This window comes from Pituophis catenifer, unplaced genomic scaffold (assembly GCF_029215685.1).
Source record: "Pituophis catenifer annectens isolate HBS135680 unplaced genomic scaffold, rPitCat1.0.hap2 SCAF_2, whole genome shotgun sequence".
Lineage (NCBI taxonomy): Eukaryota > Metazoa > Chordata > Lepidosauria > Squamata > Colubridae > Pituophis > Pituophis catenifer.
Genome location: NW_027256882.1, coordinates 31,124,979 through 31,147,351, shown reverse-complemented (window position 1 = coordinate 31,147,351; position 22,373 = coordinate 31,124,979). Strand labels below are relative to the sequence as shown.

At 41.7% G+C, this 22,373-nt stretch overlaps 1 protein-coding gene and 1 pseudogene across 1 annotated transcript; both read left to right on the top strand.

Moving 5' to 3' along the window:
- The first annotated feature begins 1,661 nt into the window (after positions 1 to 1,661).
- Positions 1,662 to 14,352, top strand: LOC139312029 (zinc finger protein 585A-like). The gene is made up of 3 exons (XM_070936552.1): positions 1,662 to 3,557; positions 5,498 to 6,040; positions 10,503 to 14,352. Exons 1-3 carry the CDS (start codon positions 1,846 to 1,848, stop codon positions 12,160 to 12,162), a joined length of 3,915 nt encoding a protein of 1,304 aa, XP_070792653.1. The 5' UTR covers positions 1,662 to 1,845; the 3' UTR covers positions 12,163 to 14,352.
- A 2,657-nt stretch (positions 14,353 to 17,009) lies between these two features.
- On the top strand, positions 17,010 to 21,619 carry LOC139312024 (zinc finger protein 271-like; annotated as a pseudogene).
- The last annotated feature ends 754 nt before the right edge of the window (positions 21,620 to 22,373 follow it).

The window sequence follows — 22,373 nt, the reverse complement described above, 5'->3', positions numbered from 1 at the left end:
CCGCTTCACAGTGCTTTTACAGCCCTCTCTAAGCGGTTTACAGAGTCAGCCTATGGCCCCCAACAATCTGGGTCCTCATTTTACTGACCTTGAATGAATGGAAGTGTAAGGTCCCAAAATGTACTTGAGTCACCAGAATGCCAAAGAGACAAGGCTTGCAAAAAAGAAGCAGATTTTATTTTTATTTTATTTATTTAATTTGTATACCACCCTTCTCCAATAGGACTCAGGGCGGTGAACAGCCACGGTAAAAACACAACATATAAAATTTAAAAACAATTTAAAAAACATTAAATACTTTTGGCCATCAATTTAAAATAATCCAATTAAAACCAATTATAAATTTAAAACCGTAAGGATGGGGTCAAGCCAGCCCGGCTAGATGGAATAGATGTGTTTTCAGGGCCCGACGAAAAGTCCGGAGGTCTGGTATCGTGCGTATCTCTGGGGGTAGGTTGTTCCAGAGGGCAGGTGCCGCCACAGAGAAGGCTCTCCCCCTGGGGGTCGCCAGCCGACATTGTCTGGCCGACAGCACCCTGAGGAGGCCCTCTCTGTGTGAGCGAACTGGCCGGTGGGAGGCTATTGGCTATTTAGGGCCAAAAACAAAATACTGAATGAAGCTATAGCCAGAACATACAGATACAATGCATGTGAGGAATAGCCACACCTTGGGAAAGGTATGGCATGTTTTATATCTTCAAAGGAATAAGGTTAGTACCCAATTCTGGCCCCTCTGGCCCATGCTTTCCTTGTAGCCCTGCATTGGCTGTGCAGCAAGGAATGGGGGGGGGGGCTGAGTGCTTAACATCAGAAGGGCTGGGTGCTTAGCAACAAAGGTATTTGCCTGGTGTAATCCTGGCAAACTATGACATATTCCGTTCCATGCACCGAGGTGTACAAAAAACCAAGTTAGATCACTGGCAATTCCGATTCTTAGCAAAGCAATTCTTACAGAAGCAAAACAGCAAGTCAAACCAATTCTACTGACTCTACTATTATTTATCTCCCTACAGAAGGCTGAGCCAGTCAAATAATTCCTGGCACTGAGTAGTGATAATCTTTAATACTTCATTCTAACCACTGCTCCCCCACAGCCTAAAACCGTTCCTTTAAATCTTGCCTTGGGCACCATTTCCTTTGTTAATGCCCACATATTCTTTGTACCTATTTCTGAAACTTTTTGCAGACAGAAAATACACACATATTTTCTACATGCGTACATACATACATAGGGGAGCATTTCTGTATTTCTTTGAGCATATATGTTTCTCTGTATAATCCATTCTCAGTATTTCCCGGTATATATGATGATAACAATTTGAAATGCTAACATTTTGAAATTCACCCGAGTCACCAAGAAAATTTCACGATTGTGAGAATATTTGAATTTGGATCTTGCTATGTGTCATGATGAATGTTAGCGGTTAATGTGTTACTCTAATTTTGGCATGTTTGTTTTTTCATTGTAATATATGTATTTTTTCTTGTTTCCACATCTTGTGCAACCATTTTATAAATAGTAATTAAAATCACCTTTTTATGTCAATCTTATAGACAAAGAGAATGCCAAGAAGAGCCTTCTGGACAGCAAAGAATGAGAAGCAGTACTCAGAAGGAAAGCAAATCCTTTCCTGCAGAAAACCACAAAACTTCTTCTTCCCCAGCAAGTGAGCAACAAGTGAGGAAAAAAAAATAGGAAAAGAGTTTTGAGCTGGAAAAAAAATATTTTATGTGGAACTCAAGGAAACATTAAATGAAAAGGTAAAGGGGGAACATTTTCAAATCCACAAAAAAGGGGAAAATATTTAGAAGTCCGTGGGGAGGAATCAGTCATTTCAGACAGTAATGCAGGCCTCACCCTATGAGGAAGAAAACAGCTTGAATCAAAGTACCATCCAAGAAGGGATCACAAATATTTTTTACCTCCTCAAGAACCCAGACATATCAGAGGTGGAAAATCTCCACAGATGTGCATATTGTGGGAAAAGCGCCGATTGCAAATCAGAGCTGATTATGCATCAGAGGACCCACACTGGTGAAAAACCATACAAATTCTCTGAATGTAGCAAAGCCTTTCCCTACAAGTCCCAACTTCTTGAGCATAAGAGAACCCATACTGGAGAAAAGCCCTACCAGTGCCCACAGTGTAGCAAAAAGTTTAGTAAGCATTCCACCCTGGTGATACACAAGAGGACACACACCGGAGAGAAACCATTTGAGTGTCCAGAGTGCGGGAAAGGTTTCAGTCGGAATTCCAACCTGGTGATACACCAGAGAACTCACACTGGGGAGAAACCATATGTGTGTCAAGATTGTGGGAAAAGTTTTATTCAAACTTCTGACCTGGTGATACACCAGAAGACTCATACAGGAGAGAAATTGTATGTGTGTTCACATTGTGGGAAAAAATTCATTCGAAATTCTGACCTAGTAATACACCAGAGGACTCACACTGGAGAGAAACCATATAAGTGTCCAGATTGTGGAAAAAGCTTTAGTCGGCATTCCCATCTAGTAATACACCAGAGGACTCACACTGGACAGAAACCATATGAGTGTCCAGATTGTGGGAAAAGCTTTAGTCGGCATTCCCACCTAGTGATACACCAGAGGACTCACACAGGAGAGAAACCATATGAGTGTCTGTATTGTGAGAAAAGTTTCAGTCAGAACTCTTACCTGGTAATACACCAGAGGATACACACAGGAGAGAAACCGTATGAATGTCCAGATTGTGAGAAAAGTTTCAGTGGGAATTCCAACCTTGTGAGGCACCAAAGGACTCACACAGGAGAGAAACCATTTGAGTGTCCAGATTGTGGGAAAAGTTTCCAGCAGAATTCCAAGCTGGTGATACACCAGAGGACACACACAGGCAAGAAACAATATGAATGTCTGGATTGTGGGAAAAGTTTCAAGAAAAGTTCCACCCTACTGTTACACCAGAGGACTCACACGGGAGAAAAACCATATGAGTGTCCAGATTGTGGAAAAGCTTTTAGTAGGAATTCCAACCTGCTGATCCATCAGAATGCTCATACTGGAGATAAACCATATGAGTGCCCAGATTGTGGGAAAGGTTTCAATTGGAATTCAGATCTGGTGATACACCAGAGGATTCATACGGGAGAAAAACCGTATGAGTGCCTGGATTGTGGGAAAAGTTTCAGTCGGAATTCCAACCTGGTGGAACACCAGAGAATTCACACAGGAGAAAAACCATACAAGTGTCCTGATTGTGGGAAAGGTTTCTATCGTAATTCTAAACTTATGGTACACCAGAAAACACACACCGGGGACAAACCATACCAGTGTCTAGAGTGTGGTAAGAGTTTCCATTGGAATTCTGCCCTGGTGATTCACCAGAGAACTCACACAGGAGAAAAACCATTTGAGTGTCTGGAGTGTGGGAAAAGTTTCATTCGGAATTCTGAGTTGGTGATACACTGGAGGACTCACACCGGGGAGAAACCATATGAGTGTCCGGATTGTGGGAAAGATTTCAGTACTCAGTCTAGCCTCATAAATCATGTAATGTTACACACAGGGGAGAAACCATTCAAATGTCCAGATTGCGGACAGTGTTTCACACAAAATTCCTCCTTTCTCACACACAGGAAATTCCACATAAAACAACATTTGACGTGTGTAGAGGATTCTTGATTTTCATTTCTCATCTGTCATTGCAAGCTCATCTGAGGAATTAACTATTTTAATGGTCTTGCCTCATTCCTTTTGATCAATATGTCTTAATATTGAACATGAGGGGATCTGAATTGGGAGGTCCAAGCACTTTCTGAGCTTCCTTGCCTCTTGTGCAACTGGAGATGCACGCATATGTGCACAATTGCCTTCTACTTGTGCAACCCGGTGTTTGGGGACCCCTGTCCTAGGATCAAAATTTTGATCCTCATTGTGGTAGTAAGTCGAAGAGTACCTGTATTATATACACCAAAGATTCAGATGTAACCCCAATGGAGGAATGGTTGGTGAAGATGATGGAATGTTCTGAGAAAACTATATTGATTTCCTCAATCAAAGAAAAGACTGTCTGTACGTTCATTACTGATTGGAAGTTTGTCAGAGATTTGTGTGAAAGAAAAAAAAAATGAAGTCATCATGTACAATTGTGATTATAAAAAAACTAACCAGGTAACAGAAAAGAGAGTTTTTGTAATAGAAGTAATTTTGTATTTCTAATGTTACTGTAAAGGAAGTAATTCCTTTGAACGAAGTATAATTACTGTAAAGGAAGTAACTTCTCTCTTATTTCTCTTTTTCTTTTTTACACTTTTAATTTCTTTTTTCTTCTCTTTGGTGTAGTCGGTCGTGTTTTTAATCATCTGTTTAAAATTATTAATATAAATTATATTAAAAAATCCAGTGCAGGAGTTAAAAACACTGAATGGAAACCATGAGTTCCAGTGTTAGATTAAGCAGGAACGTGGCTGCCAGGTGCTATGAAATCCCAATTTGAGATGCCAATTCAGAGGTTGAAAATATCCCCGTGCAGATCGGTTGGCTGGCAAAGGGAGTTTAAAATGAGAAAACAGCCTCTTTCTTGGCTCAGGATGCCAGCCAGGACTGCTTTCTATGTCGTCTTGAGTTTCTGAATAAAAAGGGAATCAATAAAATGTATTAATTTTAATTTATTAAATGTATATGCCTCATATCTGATTACTACAATGTCATAAGTAGCAATATAAAACTATAAGGTTAAAAAGATCAAAAAATTGGCCGCATATGTTGGGTTTATTTTATTCCAGATTCCTCCATGCTACAGAGTTCAGAGCCAATCGCTGAAATGTCCACTATCACCGTCCGTACTTTAGATCTGCATTGAAAATGGAAGTTTAGGGTGTCCCTTTAAAAAGTCAGCCTGGTGATTAACTGGCTTTGGTGGGATATTCTACTTTTGCCTTTTGATTTCACTTGATATACATTTCCACTCCACATTCCTTCTTGGACATACTAAATTGCCATGCAAAGCCATTCCCCCCACCTTAGTTCTTTCCCTCAATATTTATCAGTCTCCTCTTTCTGGCTATTGCTTGCTCTCGTGTCTCATCCATTTGGATATGGACGGTGTCATTTCATTAACTTAAACTGCAGTCATGACTTTACTGTTAGAAGATACAGATACATAAGCCCTACTCGGCCCCACCAGTCTCTTGATCTCATCCTATTCTTGAACGTCTCTCCATATTTATACAGTTAAAATACATCAGTTCGATTCAGAATATACTCTGCATTCTATGTGTTTCCTTTTGTAATTAAATGAAAAGCTTTCTCCCTCCCCCCACTTTTCCCCGTAAGTCGAGAGGAAAGTGTAAAATTAAAATTGGGGAAAGTAAAAGCTGCAAATAGGGATTACAGTAGGGATAAAGAAACACAATAGGAATTTAACACATTATTAACTGATAATTGTTATCTGATCCTCATTTCCCCTTCCATTTCCACCCTCCAATTCAAATCCAACTTTATTTGTAACCCACACATATGTGTGTCAGGATTGTGGGAAAAGTTTCTGTCAAAATTCCAACCTTGTGATACACCAGAGAACTCACACTGGGGAGAAACCATATGCATGTCAAGATTGTGGGAAAAGTTTTATTCAAACTTCTGACCTGGTGATACACCAGAAGACTCATACAGGAGAGAAATTGTATGTGTGTTCACATTGTGGGAAAAAATTCATTCGAAATTCTGACCTAGTAACACACCAGAGGACTTACACTGGGGAGAAACCATGTAAGTGTCCAGATTGTGAGAAAAGCTTTAGTCAGCATTCCCACCTAGTGATACACCAGAGGACTCACACAGGAGAGAAACCATATGATTGTCCAGAGTGTGGGAAAAGCTTTAATACTAGATCAAATCTGACCAGCCACATGAAGTTGCACACAGGAGAAAAACCTTATGAGTGTCCAGACTGTGGGAATCGTTTTAGTTGGAAGTGTGACTTGCTGATTCATCAGAGGATTCACACAGGGGAGAAACCGTATGAATGTCCAGATTGCGGAAAAGGATTCAGTACTAGGTCTAGCCTTATAAATCATGTAGGTTTACATACAGGGGAGAAACCATTCAAATGTCCAGAATATTAGCGATGCTTCTCACAAAATTCTTCCCTTGTTGCACATAAGAAAATCGATTTGGTGCAGAAAGTGATGGGTGTAGAAAAGAACTGATTGTCATTTTTAATCTCCGTTTTGAAATGTTTCTGAGAAATTAGTTAATGTCTTACTTGATGCTTTTTAGTTGTCATGTATTAGACATGATGGAAGAGAGAAATAATTGAAAAAAAATATTTTGATTTTATTATAAGTTAATGCATATATCTGGCTATATGAGGATTTATAGAATGTCAGGGAACCACGCAGCCGGTGTCCAAATGATGTCATAGACACACAAACTTGTAATTTTATGTAAATAAATATATTTTACATCTAATTTACAGCAAACAAGATACTCAGGCATGAGTTAAATCACAGAGCACACAGAAGAAAAAAGGGGGAGGGAAAGGAAGTTCCTTTATACCCACAGCAGCCAATCACAGCGCAGATTGCCTCAAACAGAAGCCAGCACTCTAACCAATCAATTATAATTGTGTGTTCTGGCTCATTGTATAACCCCACTGTTCCAGCTACTAAGTTTAAATAAGATATTTAACAGAAATTGTGCAATTGCTGCAAAAATGGCTTTAGGGGTGTTTTTTGCTTTGTGATCAGAAATGATCATTGAATTGCAGCTTCCAAAGTTTCAGCCGCCTTCAACCTGAGTGACCACAAAATTTCAAGCTCCATAAATCCCCAGCTAGCAGAAAATAACGGAATCATAGGAGGTGGACAGAGGAGATATATTTGCTGCCTTGGGTTATTTCTACATATAATAAAGGCAGAATAAAAACATGTATTCATCTATATTTATTTGATCAAAAAATGTACGTGGCAGCCCACCCTAATACAGAATATATTGCAAACGGCAAAAATACAGAGCCTCAAAATACAAGCCACAGTTGATGGCATTTTGATGGTCAGAGAATTCCAGAAAGGTGATCCTTGCTTTTGTTCGAATTAGAAGTTAACTAGGCCTTCTGGCCTTACTAACAAGGTTGACGCCCGGTGCCATTCTTGCTTGAAACTAATAATTTTTCTCCTTGCAAGGAGTTACGTTGAGGGAGTTAGCTGTGGGATGAGTGGCATATACATTTGATAAAGAAATGCATTGTGCCTCAAGCAACTTGCAGACGGGCAGCTTAACAGGTCCAGGTTTTGATTCCTCTCTGTTGCCTTTGATTTATTTAAAACATTTACATAGCCATCTGTGTTAAGAAAACTTTGGCCAGCTCCCTGTCAAAAATTAAGATAAAAACCATACTATTAAAATCATACGCATAAAAACAAAAACCTGGTGCCAAATCCAGCTTCTGATGTGCAGTCGCCTCTTCTTATCCCAGTGCTTTGTGGGTGGGTGGGAGTTAGGTTTTTACAGAACACTAAAGGCCTGCCCAATGTCAGGGAGAAAAGGGTTTATAGGGAGGGGCTGCAATGGGAAAGGCAGACTTCCGAGCTCCCATCAAATGACAATATTTCAAGAAAGGGACTAGGAGTACGTCTATCATATCTGACATGTTAGGACAGTCAGATGGAAAAGTAAGGTAGGTAGGTAGGTAGGTAGGTAGGTAGGTAGGTAGGTAGTAGATAGATAAGTGAGTGAGCGGGCAAGACAGTTTTAAAGGTGATGAGCAGCATTTTGAATTGTCCCTGGAAAAAACTGAATCCAGTGTAGCTTGCACAATAAAAAACGTTACATAGGCAACCTAGGGCCCCCCCATTACTCTGTGTGTTGCTGTATTCTGGAATACTTGAAGTTCCTAAGTGGTGTAGGCCAGGGGTCACCAACCTTTCGGACCTCAGGAACCACTAAATTCATAATTTTAAATCCCGTGGACCACTAATACGAATCCAGTGTGCCGCTCACTGAAGCTCCTGGACTCCCAGTGACGGGATGGGGTCCTTCAGGCAGTTAGTTTGACCTCCTGTTTCTGCAACCTTAAACACTCAAAGAGCCATTTGAACCTGTTTCCCACAGAAAACAAAACACAGGGATCTGTCATCTCTCTCCCCTCTCTCTGCCTCTCTCTCATCTCTGTTTCTCTCCCCCTCCTTTGTCTGTCTGTCTATCTCATCTCTCTGGATTTCTCTGAGGAATGGACTTCAGGCCAGAATCCATTTTTAAGATGGCGCTCCACAAATAAGCGGCACTGGAGCGTAGAAAGCAGTGAATACAGTACAGCGGCGGCCGAGCTATTCCAGGCAAGGGGCAGAGGCTGAGATTGAACGGTTGGAACGATAGAGAAATGCATTGCTAGAGAAGATGTGGAGGAGGGGAGGCGAAGGGCAGAGGGGCTTCCTCTTCCGGCTGACCCACGGGAGGTTGGTGGCGTCGGCGGAGCCTCTTGTGCCGCTTGGAGGGTGGAAGCGGCTCTGGGAGGTGAGTGGAGGGAAGGTCGGAGGAGAAACCCGGAGCAAGTCGGGCCCTTTGGTTCCTCCACGGCGTATGAAGCAGAGAAAGAAAAGAGGCTGAATAGTGTTGGCTGCTGCTGCTTCATATTCTTTTCTTTCCCAAATTTTATTCCTCTGGGGCTGCACTACTTAAAACTGCTGCCTGTGGTTTTACCAATGGGAGTTTGGGGGAATTTAAAAAAATCTTTATATTGATTTGTTTCATATTTCTTAACCTTACATCTCCCTCAGTCTCCACATAACTCTTGAATTCCTTCTGATTTTATTGATCCGTTTTATTGACCTGTCAAATGTGGAGTTTCTTTTTTTTTTTAATTTGATTTATATGCCGCCCTTCTCCGGAGACTCAGGGCCGCTTACAATGTGCTCAACAATAGCCTTCATCCTTTTGTATATTTATACAAAGTCAGCTTATTGTCCCCACAACTGGGTCCTCAATTTACCTACCTTAGAAAGGATGGGCCCCATAATTAAAAGCAATGACAAAACAATTAAAAACATTTTTAAAAAGTGTAAAGCCAGCCAGGCTTGCTGAAAAAAGAAAGTTTTGAGGGCACGGTGGAAGGCACCGAGGTCTTGGATTCCCCTTATCTCTGGGGGCAGCTGGTTCCAGAGGGTAGGTACTCCCACAGAGAAGGCCCTCCCCCTGGGAGTCACCAGCCTACATTGTTTGGCTGAAGGCACTCGAGGAGGCACTCTCTGTGGGAGCGCACAGGTCGATCTCCCTCAGTCTCCACATAACTCTTGATTCCTTCTGATTTTATTGACCCGTTTTATTGATCTGTCAAATGTGGAGTTTCATGGGCAAAACAGATGTTTTAAATCGTGCATAGGATTTGGGCATCATTTCATCCGTTAGTGTCCCACTTTTCTAAAATGAGATCAAAGAATTTGAGCGAATACCCTTCTGGGATATTTTGCAGACTGAAATAAACGTAAGAGTTTTTTACATACACAAATTCATAGATGTGTATTTTATGTGTGCATATCTGTATAATCTTCAGTATTTTCAGAAATATTTTATAATAATTTACAATGCTAATAATTTACACAATGCGAAAAGAAACCTTAATGATTGAATATGATATTTGAAGTTAGATTTTTTTATGTGCCAAATGAACCATAATTATTACAGGTTAAAGTACCATTTTGAAACTTCTCCATGGTAATATATGTGGGGCTTTTTTTTTTTTTTTTTTTTGCTGTTTCCTCATGTTCTGCAGCCAGTTTTCCTAACAATAATGATACTAACTCATTAATATGTATATTACAGACAAAGAAGTTGCTAAGAAGAGGACTGTGAATAACAGAATGAGAAGCAGCATTAAAACAAAAACAAAAAAACAACCAAAATCTTTTCTACTTCCTCCAGAAAGTATAAAAACTCTTCTCTTTCCTCAGGAAATGAGAAACAAGGGAAAGAATAACAAGAATAAAGTTTTGAGCTGGAAACAATAGAGTATTTGGAACCCAAGGAAAGATTACATGAAAAGTCAAAGGGGATAATTTCCAAATTCAGAAAAAGTGGAAATAACTGGAAGTCTGTGGGAAGGAAAAGTTCCCTTGGATAGCCAAAATGGAATGTCATTAATGAAAGCCTTTGAGGAAGGAAAGAGCGACTTAATCCAAAGTACCTGCAGGTAAGAGCTCAGAAATATTTTTGGCCTCCTCAAGTATGCAAGAATATAAATCTTAGAAAATCACACAGTGGGCCTATTGTCAAAAAAACAACAGATTGCAGATCACAGCTAATTATGCAAGAGAGAGTCCACACCAATGAAAATCCACACCAATGCTCATAGAGCGGCAAAGGTTTTACTCAGAACAGCTCCCACATGGAAACACTCACACTGGAGAGTAGGCCTACCAGTGTCCCAATCTGGCAAAAGCTTTAGGATGCCACCCCATTCTGGTGAGACACAAGAAAACTCGCACTGGGCAGAAACTCTTTGAATGTCCTGATTGTGAAAAAAGTTTCACTCGGAATTCACATCTGGTGATACACCAGAGGACCCACACTGGAGAGAAACCATATGAGTGTCCTGATTGTGGGAAAACTTATACTTGGAAGGCTGATATGATGAAGCATCAGAGGACTCACACGGGTGAGAAATTGTATGAGTGTCCACATTGTGCAAAAGGTTTTAGTCAGACTTCCAAACTACTGATACATCAGAGAACTCACACAGGAGAGAAACCATATGAGTGTCTGTATTGTGGGAAGAGTTTCAAGCAGAATTCCAATCTAGTGATACATCAGAGGACTCACATGGGAGATAAACCATATGAGTGTCAGGATTGTGGGAAAAATTTCACTCAAAATGCCAACCTAGTGATACACCAGAGGACTCACACAGGAGAGAAACCATATAAATGTCTGGATTGTGGGAAATGTTTCAAGCAGAATATCAAACTGGTGATACATCAGAGAACTCACACAGGAGAGAAACCATATGAGTGCCCAGATTGTGGGAAGAGTTTCAAGCAGAATACCAGCCTGCTGATACACCAGTGGACTCACACAAGAGAGAAACCGTATCAGTGTCCAGATTGTGGAAAAGGTTTCAATTGGAATTCCGAACTGGTAATACATCAGAGAATTCACACTGGAGAAAAACCGTATCAGTGCCTGGATTGTGGGAAAAGTTTCAGTAGAAATTCCCACCTGGTGGAACACCAGAGAATTCACACAGGAGAAAAACCATATAAGTGTCCTGATTGTGGGAAAGGTTTCTCTTGGAATTCTAACCTGGTGGTACACCAGAGGACTCACACAGGTAACAAACCATATCAATGTCTGGATTGTGGTAAAAGTTTCAATTGGAATTCTGCTCTGGTTATACACCAGAGGACTCATACAGGAGAAAAACCATATGAATGTCTGGAATGTGGCAAATGTTTCATTCGGAATTCCGATTTGGTTATACACCAGAAGACTCACTTGGGAGAGAAACCATATGAGTGTCCAGATTGTGGGAAAAGTTTCAGTAAGAATTTCAATCTGGTGGTACACCAGAGCACTCACACAGGAGATAAACCATATGAGTGTCCGGAATGTGGGAAGCGTTTTAGTCAGCATTCCAACTTGGTGATACACCAGAGAACTCACACAGGAGAGAAACCATATGAGTGTCCGGATTGTGGGAAGAGTTTCAAGCAGAATGCCAACCTTCTGATACATCAGAAGATTCACACAGGAGAAAAACCATATGAGTGTCTTGAGTGTGGGAAAAGTTTCAGTAGGAATTTCAATCTGGTGGTCCACCAGAGAACTCATACAGGAGAGAAACCATATAAGTGTCCTGATTGTGGGAAAGGTTTCTGTCGGAATTCTCACCTGGTGGTACACCAGAGAACTCATACAGGCAACAAACCATATCAGTGTCTGGATTGTGGTAAAAGTTTCCATTGGAATTCTGCCCTTGTGATACACCAGAGAACTCACACCGGAGAAAAACCATATGAGTGTCTGGAGTGTGGGAAAAAATTTGTTCAGAATTCCAAGCTGGTGATACACCAGAGGACTCACACAGGAGCGAGACCATATGAATGTCCGGATTGTGGGAAAGATTTCAGTATCAGGTCTAGCCTTATAAATCATGTAAGGTTACACATAGGGGAGAAACCATTTTAATGCTTAGATTACTGATGGTGTTTCATACAAAACTCCTCTCTTATCGTACAGAAGATATTCCACAAGGAGTAATTTGATGTGTCTAGAGGAATCTTCAATATCATTTCTGTTCTCTCATTGCAAGCTCAGCTGAGAAATTAACTATTTTGATTTCTCAGCTGATTCTTTTTAATCAAACATGTCTTATTATTAAACATGAAGGAGGAGATCTGTGTTGGGAGATCCAAGCCCTTTCTGAGCTTCCTTTCTTTGGCCCAGTGCAATTGTTCCCTTCCACGCAGGGTAGACAGGTGAAGTCCTATGGTTGGCTAGCGAAAGAAACCTGCCCAACAACGAAATTCCCTTTTGCACATAGAGGGGAACTGCCTGCCCTCTTCTGGCAGGTAACATTTTCACTCTGTTTGCTTGATGAGTTACATGGTCTGTTAGTGATCGCGACTTGGAGGGGGCAGGATTCCGGTTGTTGAGAGAGGCAATTATATGAGTATATAGCTTTATGACCACAATGACGTAGGACCAACATTTCTGTCCCATTGTTGTCATAAGTCAATGATCACCTGTATTCTATGCACCAAAGTGGAAAGTCTCAACTTTAACCGCAATGGAATGGTTGTCGAGGATGATGGCATTTGTTGAAATGAATAATTGACTTCCTCAGTCAGAGAAAAGACATTTTCCACATCCCTTGCTGATTGAAAACCCTTTAGAGGCTTGTGTGAAACAGAAAAAATAAAGTTATGACTTATAGTTTTGATTATTAAAAACCAGGTAATTGTAAAAAAAAAAAAGTTATTTTTATAACCATCGAGTAAGATATAATTTTGTATTTCTAATTACATTCACTGTAAAGGAAATTGGAAGTAGCTTTACTTTATTAATTCTTGTTAATATTATCTTCTGTTTAAAATAATAATTAAGGCAAAGGTTGCCCCTGACCACTTGTATCCAGCTCTAGGGAGTGGTACTCATCTCTTGTTTCTTACCTGAGAGAGCCAGTGTTGTCTGAAGACACTTCTGTGGTCATGTTTGTTACTAATAAAAATAATGTTTATTATTTATAATAAACATTATATAATGTTTACTATTATTATATAAAAAACAGGAAAAAAAGACAAGAATCAAGGACCCTGAATGAAAAGCCACAAGTTCCAGTTCAGTGTTAGGCAGGAAAGTGGCTGCCAGAAGCTGCTGGATGCTAATTTAAAATGCCAACTGAGAGGCAGAAAGTATTTCTGTGCAGGTAGGTTGGCTGGTCTGCGGATTTAAAATGAGAAAAGATCCTTTCTTTGCCCAAGATGTAACCCAGGAAGTGCTTTATATGCCATCTTGAGTTTCTGAATAAAAAGGAAATAAAATTTATTTGTTTTCTTAAATTTATATGCTTCCTATCTCACTATCAGAGGAGGCATGATGGTCAGCAATTAAATATGCTGAGGACGTCCGTAGGAATATTGACAACCTGGGTTAGAAACCCACATGCCACACAACAGGGTGAGCTACTGTTACTTTCTGCAGGTCCTGCACACCTAGCAGTTCGAAAGCATGCAATTTTTTTTAGGTCATTTAATGACCCTGTAATCCTTTGCGGGGTGGAGTCTGGGCAACTGAATAGAGCTGAGTGTTTACTGGTTGGATCCACTTCCTGTCTCCAATGCAGAATTTTGCAGCAGACCTAGATTTAAACTGGGTCTAACTCAGGGGTCTCCAAACTTGGTGACTTTTGGACTTCACCTCCCAGAGGCTGGCTGGGGAGATACATTCTCATTGTGCCAAGAGAGAGATATTATCAGCCTCAACCTAGGATTGAACTCACAGCCTCCTGATGATGAGAGCTCTAGGCTACCACAACACTCCTTGAAAGTATGCAAATGTGAGTAGATAAAGAAGTACCACTTTGGTGGAATGGTAACAGCATTCTGTTTAGAGCCACATGAACTGGCTCTCTCAACTAAAACAGGTAAGCACCGCCTCCTAGAATCGACTGGACAGAGGAAACCTTTACAAGCAAAAAGGCCTGCCAAATTTTATATGAAATAGTTCCCATAAAATAGTTTATGGGAAAGAGTTCCCATTGGGCTGGAGCTGCAGTAGAAAAGGTTTATTTCCAAGCTCCTATCAGCAAAATGTAAAGGAATGGACAAGGAGCATGCCCCCCTATCTCAACCAGTAGAAGAGGTAGATTTAAAAATAATAAAGGAGAATAATGACAGGTGCCCTAGTGACACAGACTTAGAATGCAGTATTGCCAGCTGACTGTGCCCATACACTGTAATTTGATCCTGACGGGGCTCGAGGTTGAAAGCCTTCCATCCTGAGATCTGTAAAAGGACCCAGATTGTTGGGGGAAATATGCTGATTCTGTAAAACAAGACTGCTATAAAGCGTTCTGTGGTGGTATATGTATCTAAATGCTATTGCTATAATAAATACAGTAGCTTTAAAGGGGATGACCAGTAACTTGAATTGTACCTGTAAAGAAAACAATCCAGTGCAGCTCTCATCACAAACATGTTGCAAAGGCAATCTAGGGACTCATTACTGTGTGTGCTGTTGCGTTCTGCACCATTTGAATTTTCTGGGTGGTCCAGTGCAGTGATCCAAATAGGAGGTGACCCATGCGGAAGGCCGCCTGGTCCAGAAAAGGGTACAATTGGCACAGTAGATCAGAGGTCACCAACCGGTGGTCCGTGGACCGTTGGTAATCCGTGGGAAATTTTTGGTGGTCCGCAGCACACCCGGGTGGAGGAGCTGCTCCGGGATGACCAATGGCCAGTCCTGTGACTAGAGCTCTGGAATATGGGACTGGCTAGGCAGCTCATGGTGGGGCTGAAAATCTCCGCCGTAGGTGGACATACTTGCAACTTTGCAGTTGGTACAACATGCAAGGAGTAGTGCAACCCTCGCTGGCTGGAACGAGGTAATGGTGCAAGGTGGGGTTGGTGACGCAGGTGGGCCGAAGCAATGGGTGGCGGAAATCTGTGGCTCTTTCGTCCCCCTGCTGTGGCTTCCTGTCTGCTGAACCCACCGGTGGCTGGCCCACACCTTGTCCTCCCCTCCCTGTTACTCCTTGCCCAGCCTGAGAAGGAAGGGAAGGGTGGGGGATGGAGATTCGCTCCATATTTCAGACCGGAGCGACGATTCATCTCTTGCTGGTTCTCGCAGGCGTTTCTTCCGGCCCTTGTTGGTGCTCTGCAAACCTCAGTGTCTTTGGGAGACATGCAACTTCCTCTCAGCTGTGAGACACTAGCCTGGCCTGGCCATTTCTGTCTGCCATTGCTGTTGGCACCTCAATGGCCTGCCTGCTGCTTTTGTAGCTCAGTTATATTTAGCGTGCTTCACAACAGGGAAGACAGCATCTCTTCTCCTCTTGGAGCCCAATACAATGCAGAATATCCGGGTCGGGCAAATGTCTCGGGACGGAGAGCAGGTCCTGTGTCTCCCCAAGCACCGAGGAGCGTCCAGCACCAACAAAGACCAAAGAACCACCCGCGAGACCCAGAGAGTGCCAGAGAATCAGAATGACAGAGAGAGAGAGAGAGAGAGATGAGAGAAAGAAAGAAAGAGATGAGAGAGACAGAGGGGAGAGAGAGAAAGATATGAGAGAGAGAAAGGGGGGGAGAGAGAAAGATGAGAGTGAGAAAGAGTGATGAAAGAGAGATGAGAGAGACAAAAAGATGAGAGAGACGGGAGAGAGATATGAGAGAGACAGAGAGAAGGTGGAGGGAGAGAGAAAGATGAGAGTGAGTGAGAGTGATGAGAGACAGACAGAAAAAGATGAGAGAGACGGGAGAGAGATATGAGAGAGAGAGAAGGGGGAGGGAGAGAGAAAGATGAGAGTGAGTAAGAGTGATGAGAGAGACAAAAAGAGATGAGAGACAGAAAAAGAGATGAGAGAGACAGGGGAGAGAGATAGAGAGAGAGAGAGAAGGGGGAGGGAGAGAGAAAGATGAGAGAGTGAGAAAGTGATGAGAGAGACAAAAAGAGATGAGAGACAAAAAGATGAGAGAGACAGGGGAGAGAGATATGAGAGAGAGAGAGAGAGAGAGAGAGAAGGGGGAGGGAGAGAGAAAGATGAGAGTGAGTGAGAAAGAGTGATGAGAGACAGAAAAAGAGATGAGAGAGAAAAAGAGATGAGAGAGACGGGAGAGAGATATGAGAGAGAGAGAGAGAAAGATTAGAGTGAGTGAGAAAGAGTGATGAGAGACAAAAAGAGATGAGAGACAGACAGAAAAAGAGATGAGAGAGAGATGGAAGCAATGTGGATGGGCACTTCAGGTTTTTTGTCCCTTATTTCCTTCTTTTATTAATGGGATGAAGCTGGCAATTGTTTAGGCTAGTCTCTCGTTTCCTATTTGCACATCATTCCCCCAAGGGTGCTTTTCTTTGGTTTAGTTCCCGCTTCTTCCAAAGGATGCTTGCAGCTCAGCTCCAGGGACAATGGATGCCCTCTTGGGGGACCTGAAAGAAAAGGTTTTGGGATGGAGCCTCAGGGAGAAAAGCTACCGATGAGCTCGATGGGAATCAAATAGGACTTGTTGGCACTTAAGGAAGCACGGAATCCATGAGAACATCTTCAAACGCCTTAGAGTAGAACGAGCATGTTCTTCCGCCTTCAGGCGCTAGATGGCGATCTACAGAGAAGCAATATTGGCGACTAGAAAGCAGGTACTGTACAACTGCAGCATAGCTATTCAAGGGAATGGAGAGAGGCTGAGCTTGAACGTGTTGAAACGATAGAGTATTGGCTTGCTAGAGAGGATTGCCAACGTCCAATTACGGATATGGCACAAGAAGGAAAAAAGGATGTCGACGAGGGGAGGCGAAGGTCAGAGGAACTTCCTCTTCCGGGTCGCCCACGGGAGTATGATGGCGTCGGCGGAGCCTCTTGTGCTGCTTGGAGGGTGGCAGCGGCTCCTGGGAGGTGAGTGGAGGGAAGGTCGGAGGAGAAGCCGGGAGGAAGTCGGGCCCTTTGGGTTCTTCCACGGAGTATGAAGCAGAGAAAGAAAAGAGGCTGAAGCATGGCTGCTGCTGCTGCTGTATATTCTTTCCCTACCCGAATTTTATTCCTCTGGGGCTGCACGATTTAAAACTGCTGCCAGTGGTTTTACCAATGGGAGATTTGGGGAATTTTTATTTTATTTTATTTTATATCAAATTTATATACCGCCCTTCTCCCTGAGGACTCAGGGCGGTGTACAGCCAAAGTAAAAACATAAACTACAAACATTAAAATACAATTAAAAAGATATATATATATATATATATATTTGGCCCCATAATTAAAAGCAATGACAAAACAATTAAAAACATTTTAAAAAAGTGTTAGGCCAGCCTGGCTTGCTGAAAAAAGAAAGTTTTGAGGGCACGGCGGAAGGCACCAAGGTCTTGGATTCCCCTTATCTCTGGGGGCAGCTGGTTTCAGAGGGTAGGTGCCCCCACAGAGAAGGCCCTCCCCCTGGGGGTCACCAGCCTACATTGTTTGGCTGAAGGCACTCGAGGAGGCCCTCTCTGTGGGAGCGCACAGGTCGATCTCCCTCAGTCTCCACATAACTCTTGATTCCTTCTGATTTTATTGACCCGTTTTATTGACCTGTCAAATGTGGAGTTTCATGGGCAAAACAGATGTTTTAAATCTTGCATGGGATTTGGGCATCATTTCATCCGTTAGTGTGCCACCTTTCTAAAATGAGATCAAAGAATTTGAGCGAATACCCTTTTGGGACATTTTGCAGACTGAAATAAACAATAAACAGGAATATTTTATAACAATTTTCAATGCTAATATGATTTACACAGTGCAAAAAGAAAAGGATTGAGTGGAGATCTGAATTTAGATTTTTTAATGTGCCAAATGAACCATAATTATTACAGGTTAAAGTACCATTTTGATACTTTTCCATGGTAATATATGTGGGGCGCTTTTTTTTGGTGTTTCCTCATGTTTCTGCAGCCATTTCTTTTTAACAATAATAATACTAACTCATTCATATGGATCTTACAGATAAAGAAGATTCTAAGAAGAGGACTGTAAATAACAGAGAATGAGAAGCAGCGTTAAAACAAAAACAAAAAATCAACCAAAATCTTTCCCACTTCCTCCAGAAAGTATAAAAACTCTTCTCTTTCCTCAGAAGATGAGAAACAAGGGAAAGAATAACAAGAATAAAGTTTTGAGCTGGAAACAATGGAATATGTGGAACTCAAAGAAAGATTACATGAAAAGTCGGGATAATTTCCAAATTCAGAAAAAGTGGAAATAACGAAGTCTGTGGGAAGGAAAACTTCCCTTGGATAGCCGAAATGGAATGGCATTAATGAAAGCCTTTGTAAGGGCTTTCAAAGTACCTGCAGGTAAGAGCTCAGAAATATTTTTGGCCTCCTCAAGTATGCAAGAATATAAATGTTAGAAAATCACACAGTGGGCCTATTGTCGAAAAAAACAACAGATTGCAGATCACAGCTAATTATGCAAGAGAGGGTCCACACCAATGAAAATCCACACAAATGCTCATAGAGGGGCAAAAGTTTTACTCAGAACAGCTCCCACATGGAAACACTCACACCGGGGAGTGGGCCTACCAGTGATCCCAATGTGGCAAAAGCTTTAGGATGCCACCCCACTCTGGTGAGACACAAGAAAACTCACATTGGAGTGAAACCCTTTGAATGTCCTGATTAAGTTTCACTGTGAATTCCCACCTAGTGATACACCAGAGGATTCAAGCTGGAGAGAAACCATATGAGTGTCCTGATTGTAGGACTTATACTTTGAAGTCTGATCAGATGAAGCATCAGAGGACTCGCACGGGAGAGAGATTGTATGAGTGTCCACATTGTGCAAAAGGTTTTAGTCAGACTTCCAAACTGGTGATACACCAGAGAACACACACAGGAGAGAAACCATATGAGTGTCTGGAGTGTGGGAAAAAATTCATTCAGAATTCCAAGCTGTTGAGACACCAGAGGACTCATATGGGAGAGAAACCATATGAGTGTCTTTATTGTGGGAAAAGTTTCACTCAGAATGCCAGCCTAGTGATACACCAGAGGACTCACACAGGGGAGAAACCATATGAGTGTCACGACTGTGGGAAAAGCTTCACTCAGAATTCCAACCTGATGATACACCAGAGGATTCACACAGGAGAGAAACCGTATGAGTGCCTGGATTGTGGGAAAAGTTTCAGTCGAAATTCCCACCTTGTGGAACACCAGAGAACTCACACAGGAGAGAAACCATATAAGTGTCCTGATTGTGGGAAAGGTTTCTTTTGGAATTCTAAGCTGGTGGTACACCAGAGAACTCACACAGGAGAAAAACCATATGAGTGTCTGGAGTGTGGGAAAAGTTTCAATTGGAACTCTGCTCTGGTGAAACACCAGAGGACTCACACAGGAGAAAAACCATTTGAGTGTTTGGAGTGTGGGAAAAGTTTCACTCAGAATTATGACTTGGTTATACACCAGAGGACTCACTCAGGAGAGAAGCCATATGAGTGTCCGGATTGTGGGAAAAGTTTCAGTAAGAATTTCAATCTGGTGGTACACCAGAGCACTCACACAGGAGAGAAACCATATGAGTGTCTGGACTGTGGGAAACATTTCAGTCGAAATTCCCACCTGGTGGAACACCAAAGAACTCACACAGGAGAGAAACCATATAAGTGTCTGGATTGTGGAAAGAGTTTCAAGCAGAATTCCAACCTTCTGATACACCAGAAGACTCATACAGGAGAGAAACCATATAAGTGTCCTGATTGTGGGAAATGTTTCTGTCGGAATTCTTACCTGGTGTTACATCAGAGAACTCATACAGGCATCAAACCATATGAGTGCCTGGATTGTGGGAAACGTTTCACTCAGAGTTCCAACCTGGTGATACACCAGAGAATTCACGCCAGAAAAAAACCATATGAGTGTCTGGAGTGTGGTAAAAAATTCATTCAGAATTCCAAGCTGGTGATACACCAGAGGACTCACACAGGAGCGAGACCGTAATGAATGTCTGGATTGTGGGAAAATTTTCAGTAATATGTCTACCCTTATAAATCATGTAAGGTTACACATAGGGGAGAAACCATTTTAATGCCTAGATTGCTAACAGTATTTCGGACAAAATTCCTCTGATCGTACAGAAGATATTCCACAAGGTGTAATTTGATGTATGTAGAGATATCTTGAATATCATTTCTGATCTCTCATTGCAAGCTCAGCTGAGAAATTTACCATTATAATTTCTCAGCTGATTCTTTTTAATCAAACATGTCTTTGTTTTTAAACATGGTAAATATGGTGGGCTGGCGAAAGAAACCTGCCCAGCAACAAAATTCAGCTAAGCAACAGAGTTGAGCACTGCCTCCTAGAATTGGAGATGACAGACAGGAAACCTTTAGGAGGAAAAAGGCCTGCCAAATTTTATGGGAAAGAGTGTTCCCATAGGGTTGGAGCTACAGTAAAAAAGGCTGACTTCCTAGCTCCTATCATCAAAATGTAAAGGAATGGAGAAGGAGCATGCCTACCTACCCCCATCTCAACCAATAGAACAAGTAGATGCAAAAATAATAAAGGTGGGAGAATAATGTCAGGTGCCCTATTGACACAGTGCTTAGAATGCAGTATTGCCAGCTGACTCTGCCCACAGCCTGTCATTTGATCCGGACGGGGGTTGAGGTTGATCCTTCTGGGATCTGTAAAATGAGGACCCAGATTGTTGGGGGAAATATGCTGACTGTAAAGGGAGACTGCTGTAAAATATTCTGTGGTGGTATCTGTGTCTATATGTTACTGCTATAATAAGTAGGTTAAGAGGGGATGACCAGTAACTTGAATTATACCTGTAAAGAAATCAATCCAGTGCAGCTCTCATCACAAACATGTTACATAGGCAATCTAAGGACTCTCATTACTGTGTCCACATTAGGTGAATTTTCATAATTAGTTTATAAAAAGTGACATGACATGACCACATCATTTATTGAGGGCAATTCCAGTAATACCTGATTATTACAATGTCATAAGTAGCAGTATAAAACTATAAGGTTAAAAAGATCAAAAAATTGGCCGCATATGTTGGGTTTATTTTATTCCAGATTCCTCCATGCTACAGAGCTCAGAGCCAATCGCTGAAATGGCCGCTATCACCATCCGTACTTTAGATCTGCATTGAAAATGGAAGTTTAGGGTGTCCCTTTAAAAAGTCAGCCTGGTGATTAACTGGCTTGGGTGGGATATTCTACTTTTGCCTTTTGATTTCACTTGATAGACATTTCCACTCCACATTCCTTCTTGGACATACTAAGTTGCCATGCAAAGCCATTCCCCCCACCTTAGTTCTTTCCCTCAATATTTATCAGTCTCCTATTTCTGGCTATTGCTTGCTCTCGTGTCTCATCCATTTGGATATGGACGGTGTCATTTCATTAACACAAACTGCAGTCATGACTTTACTGTTAGAAGATACAGATACATAAGCCCTACTCGGCCCCACCAGTCTCTTGATCTCATCCTGTTCTTGAACGTCTCTCCATATTTATACAGTTAAAATACATCAGTTCGATTCAGAATATACTCTGCATTCTATGTGTTTCCTTTTTTAATGTAATTAACTGAAAAGCTTTCTCTCCCCCCCCTCCCCACTTTTCTCCCTGTAAGTCGAGAGGAAAGTGTAAAATTAAAATTAGGGAAAGTAAAAGCTGCAAATAGGGATCACAGTAGGGGTAAAGAAACACAATAGGAATTTAACCCATTATTATTGTTAACTGATAAGGTATTTGTTATCTGACCCTGATTTCCTCTTCCATTATCACCCCCCCCAATTCAAATCCGACTTTATTTATTTGTAACCCTCCTTTATTCTCCTTCAATTTAGCCATTCTAAAGTCCTCCTCAAAAACTTACATTTTTATTATTTATTTATAAATGAAATTTCTATACTCCCAGCCTGCCCCCAAAAGCAATGTTGGGCGATGTATAACAATGAGATTAAAAACCACAGCCATATCAACAACATACATAAAAATCTATGCTAAGAAATAAGTAACTCTACAACTCCCCCAGGCAATAAAATGGATGGAAACAGCCATCTCAGCAGTGGAACCATCTGAGCATATCTCATATCTTAAGAGCCCCAGGCCTGAGGATGAAGCCACGTCTTGAGAGCCTTCCAGAGGCTCAAAAAGGGTGGAATTAATCTCATTTCAGGGGAGAGGATG

Excerpts from the sequence above, each read along its gene's own strand:
- LOC139312029 (XM_070936552.1), top strand. The coding sequence starts at position 1,846 with ATGCAGGCCTCACCCTATGAGGAAGAAAACAGCTTGAATCAAAGTACC. Across the intron at positions 3,558-5,497 it reads TTACACACAGGGGAGAAACC|ATATGTGTGTCAGGATTGTG; the intron begins ATTCAAATGTCC and ends TGTAACCCACAC. Across the intron at positions 6,041-10,502 it reads GGAAAAGGATTCAGTACTAG|TTTCACTCGGAATTCACATC; the intron begins GTCTAGCCTTAT and ends TTGTGAAAAAAG.